This window comes from Lingula anatina, chromosome 7 (genome assembly GCF_051362555.1).
Source record: "Lingula anatina isolate TDL-2025a chromosome 7, LinAna3.0, whole genome shotgun sequence".
Lineage (NCBI taxonomy): Eukaryota > Metazoa > Brachiopoda > Lingulata > Lingulida > Lingulidae > Lingula > Lingula anatina.
This window is the reverse complement of record NC_141773.1, coordinates 12,061,646-12,077,667: the sequence shown is the minus strand read 5'-3', so window position 1 is coordinate 12,077,667 and position 16,022 is coordinate 12,061,646. Positions and strand designations below refer to the sequence as shown.

Genomic DNA, 16,022 nt, shown 5'->3' with positions numbered 1-16,022 from the left:
AGAAGACTGCACTTTGACACAATAGATCCACCCTCCCCTTGAACCCGTAAGACGCCTATCTTCACATCCACATGTACATATAGGGGCCTATGCATTGTGTTACATGTGCTCTTAATAATGCAACCAGTAGCCAGAGTGGGTCATATACAGCGCACGCCAGTGGAATACACCCTCCAGGTCAGCAGATAATCCTTCAAGTTGCGTGTTTGCGGTCGCTGGTTATCTCCGGTGTTCCCCACTGAGGAGACGGCCGACACTGCAAAGGAAGTACATTGTACAACTTACACAAAATGGCTGCTGAAGGGGACTACTTGATCGTGCCGAGGGAAGAGGTGACCGCGTTCGCCGTCCGGTGCCTGACCGCCGTGGGTTCTAGCCAAGAATATGCCGACACTACGGCGGATCTCCTTACTGCTGCCGACTACCGCGGTCATTTTAGTCATGGATTAAACAGATTAGGTGAGGATACTCATGAAGTAGACCTAATTTAGCGCTTGGCATATGATATATGTGCAAACGTGCAGGGTTAAAAATGTTAAGTTGTAAGTGTCGGCCAGCTTGTATTATTATATGGCACAGTGAAGTTCTTGTAGTGGTCTTGTCATTCATATGTTGGTGTGCGCCCGTTGGTGTGTCCACTTGTGCAAACACGGGCACGTATGCACACACGAGCTCAGTACACGCATACGTACGTGCGTGGGTGGGCGGTTTTTGTTATCCGCGATCTTCGATAATCAGGGTCGCCCAGGGGTCAAAGCTGCATCTTAATGATATGAATACACATTCTAGCTGATTTGTTCTCAAAGCTGGACCTATGTAAAGTAGGGTTCCCATGAAGAATTAAAAAGAACCGACCCATCTCTACGAACGTAATGCTTTGCTGTCTAAACAGAAAGTGTGCCAGCTCGTGACTCGACTGCGACATCTTTGAGGAAAATGGTGGAAAAAGTGTTGTCTTTATTTGCTTAGAGTAGGCCTACAACCGTTTTCTGTTCACGACAATGTACACGAAAACCCCTTGTCTGTGATACCCACAAATACAATCCATACAAAATTTGTTTATATTTGGTTGAAATGAAAGCACCGGCTGACCTTTTCTCGTCATGTAACCATTTCTATATTTAATGCATTTGTCGCAATCGTAAATTGCTATTTTGAGCACGTTGTGTTATAGCTGTGACGGATGCTATTATTCACGCAGCACGATTTTTTTTTTTTTTTTTTTGTAATGTTAAACCCCAAAAAATTGAGTTTGTATTAATGAGTATTCATGTCATGTGGGTTCAACTTCTAAGTTAACATATTATAGGGCCCGTTCCGAATGAGTTAAGTTGACCCAGCTATGGCGGACTTACTCTGTGCGGTCTCTCGCTGAATGCAATCAGATGAACAGACTAAGGGTGCTTTCCCAGAGATTTAGATCGATCTAAAGATTAAGATTTAGATCGACCTAACTCCCTGGAGGTTCACGCTAAATAGCTGTCAGCCGAGCGGACACGAAAGTTAATTACCTCCTTACAGCTTGTAGTAGGCGGGACTCACATTTAAGCCAGATTATCTGACAGAAATCTAGTGAGACTCCCCGCGGGGATAGATCGATCTAAAAATCTATGGAAATGGGGTGTAACTTGCCTCCGTTTGGAGTGGAGTAGAATACAGAAAACCTGGCGATTATACGAGTACGTTGGAAATAAGAGGAGGCGTGTAAGTCCATTAATCTGATTGCAGTCAGCGAGTCCAGAAGTGAAGATGAATGACCGAAAATTACATACTGTCAATTTTTACTCCAGAAATGTATGTAGATGATATTATCTGCGGTACGACGGACAAAGACGCTGTTCCAACCATTGAGAACGAGACCGCTGCAACCGCCTGGGTTAACGGCAACAACGCCCCAGGTCCGCCTGTCGCCAAATTTTGCATGGACCTTGCTATACGGAAGGCCAAAGAGGCGGGGATTGCAATGGTCGCTGTTAAAGGTATGGATTTAAAATTCTACTTACTGGTACTTGTATAGTGAATTTATTGTAGGTCGTTGATGGACGCAATTAAAACCAACGTTTATTTTTTAAAAATAAAATAAGCACTTAGTTCATTTTACATGAAATAAGGTCAGGTTACTAAAGAATATTTCGTTTAAATGGACTTTACTTTTGGTTTAATTTGGGTCAAAGTAAATTACTGAACATTTTGGTCTAAAACCTAGGACAAATCGGGATAAAGTCCGTTTGTAAAACTGTCGAGACTTCTAACTGCTAAATTCAACAAATGTTTTTTTTTTTTAATTTTGTTTTGTATACAGTCACACGCCCTAATTAAATTAATTTTGGTTCAACCATTTTTATGTTAGAACTAAAAATGAAGTAAGCTAGCATAAAACTAAAACGCTTCGAATTTTAATAGAAAATTTGTGTGCAAATTCGGCATGCTACTTAGTTTCTATTTCTTTTAATAAGCATATCCTTTCTGATTTACAGAATCAAACCATTTTGGAATTGCTGGCTGGTACAGTATGCGGGCTTGTGAACAGGGGTTAATAGTAAGGTTTCCATAAAACAATCGTCTTGCTTCAACATGGTTTACATTCAGTGTTTGTGTCAGAAAAAATCTTTCTCTGTCCACGTCTCAACTCAACAACAAGAGACGAGAGTATCAAATACACTTTTGAGTGTAATAAGTAGCTAAGGTCGATTTCCACATGTGATTATTGATAAAACACCAGAGATTTTTCAGCTAACGTGCTGTTTTAATGAGTAACTTTTAGAAATGTTCAAACCAACAAAATCGGCCGTGATGAAAACATAAGCAAAGCGGTTTCGTCTTTTCCACCTTGCTACAGTGTACCTATTATGGTAACCGCTGTGTAAAACTCTGTTTGGTGTAAAGCACTGAGCACTAGTTCTTTATTCTTTCAGGGACTGGCCTTCACGAATTCCTCCCCTGCCATTGTCCCAACCCGTGCAAAGAAGGTAAAGTGATCATATCTTCAGCGCTTTATCTTTCTGACTCTGCCCTCGGTGATGACAATGACTAGTGCGCACACGATATAACACGCACACACATGCTACCCACAACCACAGCAAAGGGGACACGTGGACACACATACAGCTGCCAAGCGCACGAGCATTCCGCACGCACTTAAACAGTACGTTTTGAATAATAATGTAATATTCTGAGTAAAAACACCATATTTCAAATTTTAGCCAACGTTCGGCACCAATCCAATTTCAATGGCGGCTCCTGCTGAAAATGGTGACAGTTTTGTTCTGGACATGGCAACGTCCACGGTTGCTATGGGAAAGGTGAGTTGCCATGGAAATATCGGTTGCTATACAACGATAAGGGAATCAAAGTCTCTGCTACCATAAGGCTCAGAGCATATTAATAGTCTAGTGGGATTTCCACAAAAGATGAATAGTAGGGGCATTTTGGGGTAAAAGTTGGGAACCAGGCTTATTAGCATAACTTTGGGATGCTGATTCCGATTTACCCGGTTCCCAAGCGAAATTTTGCGTTTTTAACGGTCTAATTTGCAAAAAAACAAAATGGCCGCCAGATTTCCTATTTTCTGCAATATCTCTGGGACTTGACAGGTGAACATGACAAATGAAGTGTCTTTACCTATATTTTCAGGGTCGAGGAACATTATTAAGATGTTTCTGTTAGAATTAGATTTACGCAATTTTCCAAAATATGTAAATTAGGATCGCCATTACTGAAAAACTGTTTTACTTCTGTATCTCTGTAACTAGGCAAGCAAACATGACAAATGAAGTGTCTACACCTATGTTCTCAGGGTCAGGGAATGTGATAAATCAGATGACTTGTCTGATGGGTAGCACTGACTTTGTGAATCGTGTCCGAGTAGCATCTTTTATTATTTCTTCCCTGTATCTGTCAAACACAAGTCAATCTGCTGATAGTTAGAACCTGCCTTCAGAACTGCTTTTACGTTAACTAGGCAAGCAAACATGACATATGAAGTGCCCACACCCATGTTTTCAGCGTTAGGGAAAGTGATTAAGACATTTTCACTATAATCAAATCAGCAATGAGTGCTACACTGTCACACTGTAGCAATTATTCGAATCTGAATTGAATTTTGCAATTAAATACTGCGCTGCCATTGGGATGTAAACATATTGGATCACACAACTGCCCCTTTTACCTAGATTTAAAAAAGATTACCTTATTAATGCAATAGAGGGATTTGCTGAATCAAGTAATTCATGTGATGCAATGTACAGACTTCACATTTAAAATGGATTTTTTTCAAACATATTTTCTTTGAATTTTTCCCATATATTAGTAATGGATGAAAATACACTTGTTATCGTGTTCGATATGGCTTTAATAAATCAACCCGGGTGAATACATCATCAAAAATTTAATTTAAATAATAATTTAATATTCAAATCAGCGTTATAAACAGCGCATGGATAATTTTATAGCTGATAACGAGGTATTACATTCTTATGAACTCGATATTATCAAGAATATCAGTTGGTAAGGATTTTCTCTCACACAAAAGAATCATCAATACAAATGTGAAAAATGGAAACTGATAACAACGCGTGCAGCCTCTTCTAGCTGCAACCAGAGCCCTCATTCCATGCAAAGAGGTTTCCGAGAGTATGATCCAGTATTGTGTTACACGCATTAGTCAGAGCTTGCCTAAGCTTGTGCCGATTTGTAGGGTGGACGGGTAAGCTCTTGATTCTGCTAGCGATTTATGCCCACAGGTTTTCTATAGAATTCATGTCAGGGGAATTTCGTCGGCCAAGGCAACTGGTTTACCTCCTGGTTTTGCAGAAAAGCAGTTATTGCATGGGCATGGTGTGGTCGGGCATTGTCATCTTGCAGGATGAAGTTGTCCTGGAAGTACCTTCTTGCAAATTGCAAGCAAGTATTCTCTATAATGTCCCTGTATTTTATCTGGTTGAGGTTTCTGTCAATTGCCACCAATAGTGTTTTGGCTCCAGAGTGGAAACCGGCCCATACACAGATACTGCCACGGCCACAAGTCACTGTAGTGTGACACAATCCCCGTGCAGTAACTCGTCTGGAAACCTACTGACTCTGATTCAGCCATCGCGGTGGTGGAACTCAAACCCTGCCTCATCTGTAAAAATCTACATGAAACCAGTGCTGTGCCTGGAACCGCAAATGGCGTCTAGCCCACCATGTTGCTCTGTTCATAGAGTTAACCAGCTAAAAGTAGCCTTGCATTCACTAGAGTTCTAGAAACATGCTTTTGAATGGTAATTTGCCACTCATTTTGTACAGCAAGAGTTGTCTTTGTCCGGTTGTTGCGACATAACCGCAGAAGCAAGCGGTCTTTCCTTCTGGTGGTGACTTTAGGACATCCTGGCCATGGTCTCTGTGTTAATGCACCAGTCTGGGCGTGTTTCTGTAAGACGTTAGAAACTGCTCCCTGGGACACATTCAGCTGTCTGGTAATAGCAGTTTGCTTCTGTCCATTCTGGCATAATGCAACAATAGTGTGGCAAGTTGCTGCCGTTAGTTCACATACCGTAAGGTCAGCTAAGAGTCTGCAAAATATCAAACTCTTCTGACTGGACGTTGTCGAAATATAGAGACCTATTCTGCAGAACTGCTGCCCTTTTATACGCATTCTGTAACCAGCCAAAGAGGACTGCTCAGAGAAACTGCCACATATTACGTAAGGCGGGCCCTGACCCCCCCCCCCCCCCTTCGAATTCTGGTCCTCCCTTGAAATTATAATTTTGACTAGCTGATTCATAGTTGTAAACCATACCAAATGGCACCGTTCGCCCTCTTTAATACCAAAATTTTGTGTGGCCCTTCAACAGGCCCCTTACCCGTTGCCAAGTGGGGGGGAGGGGGGGGGGCTTTGCATCCGCGGACTCCCCCTTCAAATAATCCTGGATCCGCCTCTGCTCACCTTGCCTTATAATTGATGGGCAAGCACTGACAATTTCACTGGGAAAGCCTGACAATGCAGTGACCTTTGGTAGTTTGGCTGACACGTACGTAAGAGCGGTTCTGAAGGCAGGTTTTAACTATCAGCAGATTGACTTGTGTTTGACAGATACAGGGAAGAAACAATAAAAGGTGCTACTCGGACACGATTCACAAAGTCAGTGCTACCCATCAGACAAGAAATCTGATTTATCACATTCCCTGACCCTGAGAACATAAGTGTAGACACTTTATTTGTCATGTTTGCTTGCCTAGTTACAGCACCCTGAGCTTCAGAGCTAACTTGACACTAACCTTTTCACTGTAGCCTATCTCCATCGTGTCAAGTAACCTCTGACGAAAATAGTTTGACCTAGTTTATATAAGCCAATCAAATCCATGTTTCAAAATTTTTCACCAAAGTTTGGTGAAAACGCTGATTGGTTGACCGTCAATCGGCAATCCTCGGCTGATTCCGCAAGCTCCATACTAACAACATAGTTATTGTCGAGTGCGGAGACATCCGAGTAGTTCCGAGTGTATTACCGTACACAAAGAAAGCAAGGCGAGTGACTACAATGTACGAAAAAGAATGTGTTAAGTTATCTCTTGATTCTTTGCAAAATATGAGTAAATCGGAATTGAAACCATAGGGTCTAAGCAGTTTGAGGCCCTGCATCATTATCTACTGAGAGACGATGTTATTTGCGTGCTGCCCACAGGTTACGGCAAGTCCCTGATATTCAGCCTTATCTTTGATTGGTCCGGATTTGAACAAAGCGCGCTTTGACTCGTTCGCGTTCATTGGCTAGATCGTTTAATGAGTCATTGAGTGCGGGCTTTTAAATTTGATTGGCGGGCGGCGGAGGCAATCGAATCTGGTCAGAGGTTACTTGACACGATGAAGATAGGCTACAGTGAAGAGGTTAGTGTCAAGTTAGCTCTGAAGCTCAGGGTGAGTTACAGAGATACAGAAGTAAAACGGTTTTTCAGTAATGGCGATCCTAATTTGCATATTTAGGAAAATTGCGTAAATCTAATTCTAACAGAAACATCTTAATAATGTTCCTCGACCCTGAAAATATAGGTAAAGACACTTCATTTGTCACATTTGCCTGTCTAGTTCCAGAGGTATTGCAGAAAATAGGAAATCTGGCGGCCATTTTGTTTTTTTGCAAATTAGACCGGTAAAAACGCAAAATTTCGCTTGGGAACCGGGTAAATCGGATTCAGCATCCCAAAATTATGCTAATAAGCCTGGTTCCCAACTTTTACCCCAAGATGCCCCTTGCCTCTTATGCAGAGCATTTTTTCAAAAATCTCACTAGACTATAATTATTTACCGGTGTTTGATAAAAATGTGTTGCAAAAATGCAAAATGAATTTTTTTCACCAATACTATAACGTTTGCATTACTTGTTTTATCTGAGGTTGAGATAGCAGAAAGACGAGGACATAAGATACCAGACGGATGGGGCGTTGACAAAGAGGGCAAGGTTCATATTTATTTATTTGTTTGTTTGTTTTATTCGTGTATTGACTTACTTTTATCTTAATTTATTCATTTATTTACTTATCTATTCAGAAATTAAAATATTCTCTTTACTATTTCGGTTTAGGGAAACATTAGGAATATAGGAGAAAATACTGTATAATAGTATATATATCACATGTTGATGATACTGGTGGTCGATGACTGAGAGAGAGAGATGGCCTTTATTGTTTTCTGCGTCAGTATATCCCAGTCATATTCCTGTTATTTTATCCCAGGTCACCAACGACCCCACTGCGGTGATAAAGCCAGGTGGATTGTTGCCTTTGGGTGGCGCAGAAGAAACGAGTAAGTTCACTCTCGCTACAGTATACAGGACATACAGTTTTAGACATTTTTGTACTAGGATTATTAAAAAAAAGGTGGGGGCTGTTTTGGCCCCCTGCCGTTGCGATGACAGGGTGTATTCATCATCATCATCATCATCATCATCATCATTTAGAGCCTATAGTGTTCCACTGTTGGACAAAGGCCTCAGCATGCTTTTTCCATTGTTTCCTATCCTGAGCTTTGGATTTCCAGTTTGGCCAAGGTTTCTTCTTCCAAGACTTCCAGTAGTCATCTAATTCATCCCTCCATCGTTTGACCGGCCTTCCTCTTTTTCTTTGTCCATACCTTGGGGTCCATTCTGTAAGCCTGATTGTCCACCTATTGTCCTTCATTCTTTTGACATGTCCTGCCCACCTCCATTTCATTTCTTTAACTGTGAGCAGTACGTCCTTAACTTTGGTCTGTTCACGTAACCATACATTCTTTTTCCGCTCTCTTGGACTGATGTTCAACATAATTCTTTCCATCTTTCTCTGAGCTACTTGTAGCTTGTGTTCCATGGAAGCATTCAGTGCCCAGGTCTCTGAACCATAGGTGATTGCCGGCAGCACACAAGCATTGAACACTTTCTTTTTCAGGCAGGTAGGAAGGTTGCTCTTGAAGGTGTCATTGTGCTTCCCATATGCTGCCCATCCTGCTTTTATCCTTCGTTGGATTTCTTTCTCCAGTGTTCGATCACTAAGGCTGAACCGTTGCCCAAGGTATATATACTCTTCTACTCCTTCTATCTCTTTGGTGTTGACCTTCACTGTGCAAGGGGTGGTTAGTGGTCCAAACATCACCTTTGTCTTGCTGGTGTTCATCTTTAGCCCACTTTTTGCGCTTTCATCTGCTAACGCCTGTAGCATTTCTTCGAGGTCTTTTGCATCATCTGCAACTATTATGATGTCGTCTGCAAACCTAAGTTGATTGAGCCTGGTACCGTCTATGTTTATGCCCTTGTCCTGTCAGTCTAGATCCCTGAATATACGTTCCAATGCTGCTGTGAACAGTTTAGGAGAGATTGTATCTCCTTGGCGTACACCTTTCTTGATCCTGATCTTATTGGTGGTCTTGTGTAGTTTGACTGTTACAGAGCTATCGGTGTATATGTCTCTGAGGACGTCTCCCTAGATCTTGCAGGGATGCCAGTATATACTGGGTTTCTACTGAGTCGAAGGCTTTTTCATAATCAACGAATGCTACGCATAGTGGGATGTTATACTCGAGACATTTCTCTTTGAGCTGGTTGACAGTGTGCAGTGGTGTACTGGCCTCTGAAACCTGCTTGTTCCTTTGGCTGCGCTTCATCTAGTTGTCTTGTTAGCCTTTCGGTCAATATTTTGGTGTTAATCTTGTACAAATTAGAAAGTAGGCAGATGGGTCTGTAATTCTTTATGTCTTTCCTATTGCCCTTTTTGAACATTATGATCATGTTGGCGTTCTTCCATGCTACAGGAATTTTCTTCGGATGTAAGCACTTTGTGAAGAGCCTGGCTAATTCCTGAGATAGGATATCTCCTCCTGCTTTTACCATTTCTGCTTTGATGTTGTCATTTCCTGCTGCCTTCCCGTTCTTCATTTTCTGGACTGCTGACTCTACTTCCCAAGCTGTTATGTCTGGTAGATCGCATGCCTTTGTTGAGATTTCTATTCCCTTGTTGCTGTCATACAACTGTCATACTACATAGAATTCTTCTACTCGTTCTAAATATCTGGTCTAAAAGGATCTCTTTGCTCTTTCCATTTTCGATGGTCTCTGCTATCTTCTTCATGTTCAGCTTCCTGGTCTTCACTTGCCTTCTTCTTGATGGTCTTATCCAGTTCTGCATATTCGATGTTGTTTCTGATGTCCCTGTTGTTGTTTACCTCCATTTTCTTCATCATCCGTCTTTTCTTCATGAGAATCCTCGTTTCTGTTGAGAGCTTTGAGTCCTTCATTTTACTGGCCGGTGCGACTTCTGATGACAAACAGACCGATGCGGGCATTTCATTCTAGGATGGTGGTCTTTATTATATCGTTCATTTCATCTACTCCATCTTCACCTTCTAGCTCTAGTGCACTGAATCTGTTCGTAAGGAGGATTTGGAACTCGTCTTTCTTTATGTCCAGTTGCTCGGTACTAGGTCTCTTTGATGGATTTGACAGGCATTTCTGTCTGTCTTTCCTGACATTGATCCTAATCACTCCCATAACTGCTCTGTGGTCACTGCCCGCATCCAGTCTGTTTAGCACTTTCACATCCGTGAAGATGTTCGGTCTGTTTGTCATGATGTAATCAATTTCGTTTCTTGTACATCCGTCTGAGCTTTGCCATGTCCATCTTCTTGATATCTTCTTCTTGTAGACGGTATTCATGATCTTCAGGTTATTTGCTGTCGCCCAATCAGTAAGTCTCCTCTTTCATTCCTCTCTCCGCTGCCAAATTTCCCTGTGGCACGCTCTTTTTCGTCTGACTTTATCCCGATCTTGGCGTTGAAACACCCATGACTATGTGGTAGTGGCAGTCTGTTGTCAACTGACGTTGTACTTCTTCATACAGTTGTTCTACTTCTTCATCTGGTCTGCTTGATGTTGGTGCATATACCTGAATTCCTAAGTTCAGGGCGTTTGTGCGGCTGGGTACTGGAGGTGGTGTGTTTGTTGGTCGTTTCATTGCCTGCCCTATGTTTGTATAAGTTTTTCTCCGCTAGCCTTATGATCCGGCTGGATTTTTGCTACTAAGGTGGAATTTTTTTTTTTTTTTTTTTTTTTTTTTTTTTTGTGTAGAGTTATCCTAACTTGGGTTTTTTGTGTAGAGTTACCCTAACTCCTAGTCAGGTTGCTGTCAGGTCCTGACCCCCCGCATGATACAGGTAGTACAGGTTTTACATGTTTACCAGAATGATAAGTCGCGACTACAGGATTTGAACCCGGGACCCCTCACACCTGAATCAAGCGTGCTAAGCACTAGGCCATCACACCTGCTGTATTACAATAATGAAATTTATGGAATTTCACAATAAATTTAAAAATTTTTTTAAATTTACGTTTCTATTAACGAAATTAACCATTGTCAAATGGCACGATAATTTGCCACGCCCCAATAAGTGTATACATGTACGGTCGTACTCAAACTACAGTACTTTTTGATCATGTTATTTTTTAAAAATTCTTTTATCTTTTGATTCTTAAAAGAATAAACATTATTCCAATAAGGTGGATACAAGGGCTACGGTCTGGCATTAATGGTAGAGGTGCTGTGTGGGATAACTTCGGGGGCCTACTACGGACCAAACATTAGGAAATGGCAGTCGCAAGGTGCGCGGGCAAATTTGGTAATTATCTTTGAAAACAGTTACCCACAAAATATTTATGCTCAGTATATCATTCTCCAATCGTTATGGATGCTTATAAATATGGGCATATGGGCTTTTAGAATCCAATCGATGGTGCCATATAATTTGCATATATTTTTTTAAAAGTTACCAAAGCTGTTATTTGCGTTATGTATAATATCTGAAAAAACCTAGAACGTCTGTGTGCTTACTTAACTAGTACATGAACCTTGGCCAATGTCGTAAAATTAAGAGCTCTTAGCTCATTTATTTTTTGCCATAAGATCTTACTGTAGTTAACAAGCATCAAACAACGATCTATATACTTTGTAAGTGAATTTACATAGAAACAGGAATGTTGTACTTCTACGTTACGTCACGTGTATTTCATGGCTGACGTCACATCATGACGTCACATCATTATGTCACATAACCACGCGTTTACAGGGCCAGTGTTTCATAGCCATTGACCCGGATGTGTTCGCTCCTGGGTTCAGCGGTAGAATGAGCGATATCATGAGCATCTGTCGGCAGTTGCAGCCAGTAAGTAAATCTGCCACAGCACCAATCAAGCAATTCACGTACGTCACATTTTACACAAGTAGAAAAAAATCGCAATGTATGCTTATTTTACAATACATTATCATGTGAATTGGTTGTACAAGAATTAAAGCAATTTTGTACAGTTACGTTTTGTCCTGGATTTTTTTTTTTTGGGGGGGTTGTTATAATATAAGGCCCGATACAGTCCAAAAATCCCCGACGTTGCGTCACAATAACCACATTGCGTTACGATACTTTATGTGAATTTTATGCTTTTACTGCACACCAGGCAACAGAAGATAAACCGGTTCTGGTAGCTGGAGATCCCGAGAGGCTTCACATGGAGAAATGTGATGCTCAGGGCGGTATTGAGTATCATCCTAATCAAATAGAATTCCTGGTAATTTTTGCTCTCTCTTTCTCTCTCTCTCTCTCTCTCTCTCTCTGTCCACCTTAGGAAGAAAAAAATGAAATAGAAAAGTAAACGCTTGATAAATAAAAGTTGTTGGAAAGAAATCGATATTTAACGTTTATATTTTTGATAACATTAAATGATGTATTTTCAGAACACTGTGGCTGACAAAGTGAAGGTTGCTCATATAAAGCCTCTTCGTTAGGAAAGTGTGCCCACAGATGATGTAATGTATGAAAACATGACCACGCCCATAATTGACTTCAATATTCAGAGACCACGCCTTAGCATTTATAGAACTGGTGTGTGAGCAGCTTGCACCCACGGATGATGTAATGTATGGTATGACCACTCCCATAACAGACTTCAATACTCAGAGACAGGGCTTAGCTCATACAAAACTGGTATACCAGGAACGTCTTCCCACGGATGATTAAGCTACGAATGAAAAAAGGACATCCCCATGACAGACGTCAATATTCAGAAACCACGCCTTATGACACTCAACAAACCTTCATTTTTTTGCTTATCTGGAACAGTTTTAGTAATACATGTTAGAATAAAAAGAAATGGGATAAATACTTTTGTTAGTGAGGGGTGAAATGATTTTGTTGGGGTCACATTTCTGAGAAAGCTACTTATGCGTTCATCAAAGGCTCAATATTATATACCAACTGATGAAATTGTTATAAATATAAATATATTACAAATAATAACAGAAATTTAAACGATGTATAATTTAGACCATGTTTTATTGAATAAAGTAGCAGTTCTGCGCGATTGAGAATTTCTCATCGTAAGCCCAGAAACATCTCTCACCTACCGCATTTGCGATGTTCAAGGCGCTGCTAGAAATTGTTCACTGGTTAATATTTTATTTTAACAACCAGATTTGGTGACATAATAGCTTCCAGTAGAACTTATGTCCATTTGCGCTATGAATGACTTAACAACTCTTGTAAAAAGAAGGATCGGCATTCCAGATAAGGGGGGAGAGTAAATAAAGAAGGGTCTGCATGTTTGACGAATAGCTCTTTCACTCACTGACACACAAGAACATACACACACACAAACATACACACTAAATGATAATTGGAACCCGTTGGCAAACTACAACTTACATTCGAGTATCAAATGTTTCTCTTCTTTTTGGGTATAATGGTTTTATTAAAATAATTGGTTTATAATAATTGCAGTGGAATAAACTTCAAGTTCGTCGTCGTTCCCAAACCTAAATGTAGCTAAATATGTATTATTGCTAAAATAATCAATAATAACGTACAGCAGAATGGGTTCGTTCTCACACACCCAAGTCTTTAATTCTGTTACACGTTTCACAGTCAATTAACATTAAGTGGTAAGCCCTAGATGAACTATTTACTAAAGAATATTGATCAATCACGTTCACGTTCACTGCTGTCTATTTACAAACAATTTACTGATGAGCCCACAGATTTTAAAATAATTATTTTCTTGTGGATTAATCTGGACCTAAACCGGTTTGGGTTTAATGCATTGGCTCTAAGATCTAATATTTATAATATTTCTAATCGTTTATTAGATCTTAGATTGGCTGAACGGGGTACTTACTGTGTAGCTCGGGCTGATGTGTTGAAATGTCAAGGCCACTTTCCGGGCCATCCATACGCAATCACTTTCCCTCGGTTCCTATTATTCCTGACGAAAAGTTAGTTTGCGACGCTTCGGTGATCAATAGAAAAATAAAACAGGGAAAGCGAGTGTTGTTATGCCACCTTTCTAACTCTGGGTCTTCAATTTCTTATTACGTTGACCCCACACGTTGGCAATAAGACAAGAAACGAAAATATAAAGTACAGAATTAACTCAGAGTGATAAAGCTGAAGTAAAATTTAACGAAAAAATCTAAATAAAAAGGCACTATTCCACAGCAAGCTGAACCTCAGCTGAAATGACCATTGAGAGTCAACGGAATTTTCATCGGATGTGTATTCAGAGATCGTCTTTGTTGCATATACTAACCTGGTCGACCTCTTTTACCCAAGAAAAACTGTATAGAAATCAAGAAACAAAACAGAAAGCTCAGTCTTTCCTAGCCCTGTAATTCACCTGGCCAAAAAAGAAAAAAGCTGATTTTTGTAATGTTTTTTATGTTGGATGGCAAAAGATTTAGAGGTTACAACTATTTTATTGTAGTTGGACCCTTCTTTAGTTGTGTAATGGTGGTAAAACAGACAACGCCCTACTAGTGAGTTTTAAATCACAGTTATATCGTCAGGTGGTTACTGTTCATATTGAATTAAAGCTAGAACGCTGCTAGCATTGGCAGAAACACAGGATTCCACGAAAGACATGACAAACAAGCTTAATATAGTTTACATATATTACCGACGCCTATTTTATATACTTCAAGAAACTTAGTTCTGTGTCTTCTATTTTCCTCATCTCCGCTCACGTTTGAATTATCGCACAATTGAATTGATGTGACATATCCTCTATTGACTCCCCTTCAACACATGGAGGTAATTTTCACACCTTTCTGTTCCGCTCGACTGCGCATGCTCCCAAGAGGGTTCACATGTTCGTGTACAGCTGGCCCGCAGGTCACGGATCAACAGACTCAGATGCGAATCACTGGGAAACTCATTAGCGTTCAGAGAGCCAAAAAAAGCAACACGATCACTTTTTGAACACCCTGGGTGTCAATATACAGGCGTTTCTTTGCACCGCTTTAAGCCCCTTGCACTTCTCTTTAGAAAGTTGACCACATGTTTTTTTTTTCTGCTTTTGTACAAGAACTACCAACATTTTCTTGACACGAAATCTTAAACTTGTCCCCATCTTTAAGATACAGTGGATGACATTTTGGGTGTAGATGTTTCTGGACCCTATTGATTGTAAAGGTAAATACAAGTAGTGCGTGTTAGACCTTTATATTATAAAATACTGTTTTTTCCGAAAAATTCGCACATCATTCATTTATTGCCAAGGTAAAGGCATATCCTGCTCATCGTAATTGTCGAAAAAATCAAAGTATATAAACGCTTTTTGAGTTTACTTTTCTTATTTTTGTCTCGAGTAATGATGATAAAAAGGATGCTCTTTTAATAAAATAAGTTGTTTGTTTTTATTTCTGATTTAACCACATTATCTTTTGAATGCACTTGATTTTAAATTGATATTAATACTCTAAATAAATGTATCGGACTTCCTTTGATACTTAGTTTATGCCGTTATGAATGACGTAGAGTTAGACGCTGCTATCACCCGTCAGCTCTGAAAGTTTACAACCAAATTCAAGTACTGTCGTCATATGAAAGTGGGCCGAATCGCGCCATGGACAATTGAGCGTTTAAACGATTATTCTTATTATTGTCACTTTTTGTGCCTCTTTAAGAAATTGCTTTTTAACCATTGTGAGAATTTAAATATTTTGTTTTTGTTTATAAAATTAATAGGAGTTGCATTTTAAGCTTGAAGCAATCGTGTTCCAAATAAAATTAACGGCTTTTATTGAATCCATGTCGCCAAACAGAAGAGGAAAACAATTAATTAAAAATTCGTCAAAACGTTTTATTCTACGTACTAATTGACACTTTTTCTTTGTGTGTTGTCAAACTCGTCCTTCGAACCGTCACATACACAACAAGTGTTTTCCCCCTCCCGGAATAATTAGCATTCTTTCCTTGATGTGCTTTGCACCGAAAACACAGTGTCGATTTCACACATCGTCTAAAATTTACACGTAATATGGAGGTCGTTCACACGCGACCTCATGGAAAACGCGTCTGTTTCGCTCTACCGCCGATTTTTCGCCCGTCCTAATTTATGAACACACAGCGGTCCAAAGGAACAACCTCAAGTTCTTTAATTTGTCCACTACTCTAAACAGATGTCTTACACCAAAAGACAGTTGCTGCTGTAGTATGCATGTCCCTGTTTTCGAAAACCGCATTTGCTTACTGG

At 40.1% G+C, this 16,022-nt stretch overlaps 1 protein-coding gene across 1 annotated transcript; it reads left to right on the top strand.

Moving 5' to 3' along the window:
- Positions 1-50: 50 nt before the first annotated feature.
- LOC106163118 (uncharacterized) lies at positions 51-12,857 on the top strand. The gene is made up of 11 exons (XM_087018003.1): positions 51-459; positions 1,791-1,979; positions 2,478-2,539; positions 2,916-2,969; positions 3,204-3,302; positions 7,374-7,439; positions 7,714-7,783; positions 11,004-11,122; positions 11,570-11,665; positions 11,955-12,065; positions 12,232-12,857. The coding sequence occupies exons 1-11, from the start codon at positions 291-293 to the stop codon at positions 12,280-12,282; spliced, it is 1,086 nt and encodes a 361-aa protein (XP_086874129.1). The 5' UTR covers positions 51-290; the 3' UTR covers positions 12,283-12,857.
- Positions 12,858-16,022: the final 3,165 nt, after the last annotated feature.

Excerpts from the sequence above, each read along its gene's own strand:
- LOC106163118 (XM_087018003.1), top strand. The coding sequence starts at position 291 with ATGGCTGCTGAAGGGGACTACTTGATCGTGCCGAGGGAAGAGGTGACC. Across the intron at positions 2,970-3,203 it reads TCCCAACCCGTGCAAAGAAG|CCAACGTTCGGCACCAATCC; the intron begins GTAAAGTGATCA and ends TTCAAATTTTAG. Across the intron at positions 12,066-12,231 it reads CTAATCAAATAGAATTCCTG|AACACTGTGGCTGACAAAGT; the intron begins GTAATTTTTGCT and ends ATGTATTTTCAG.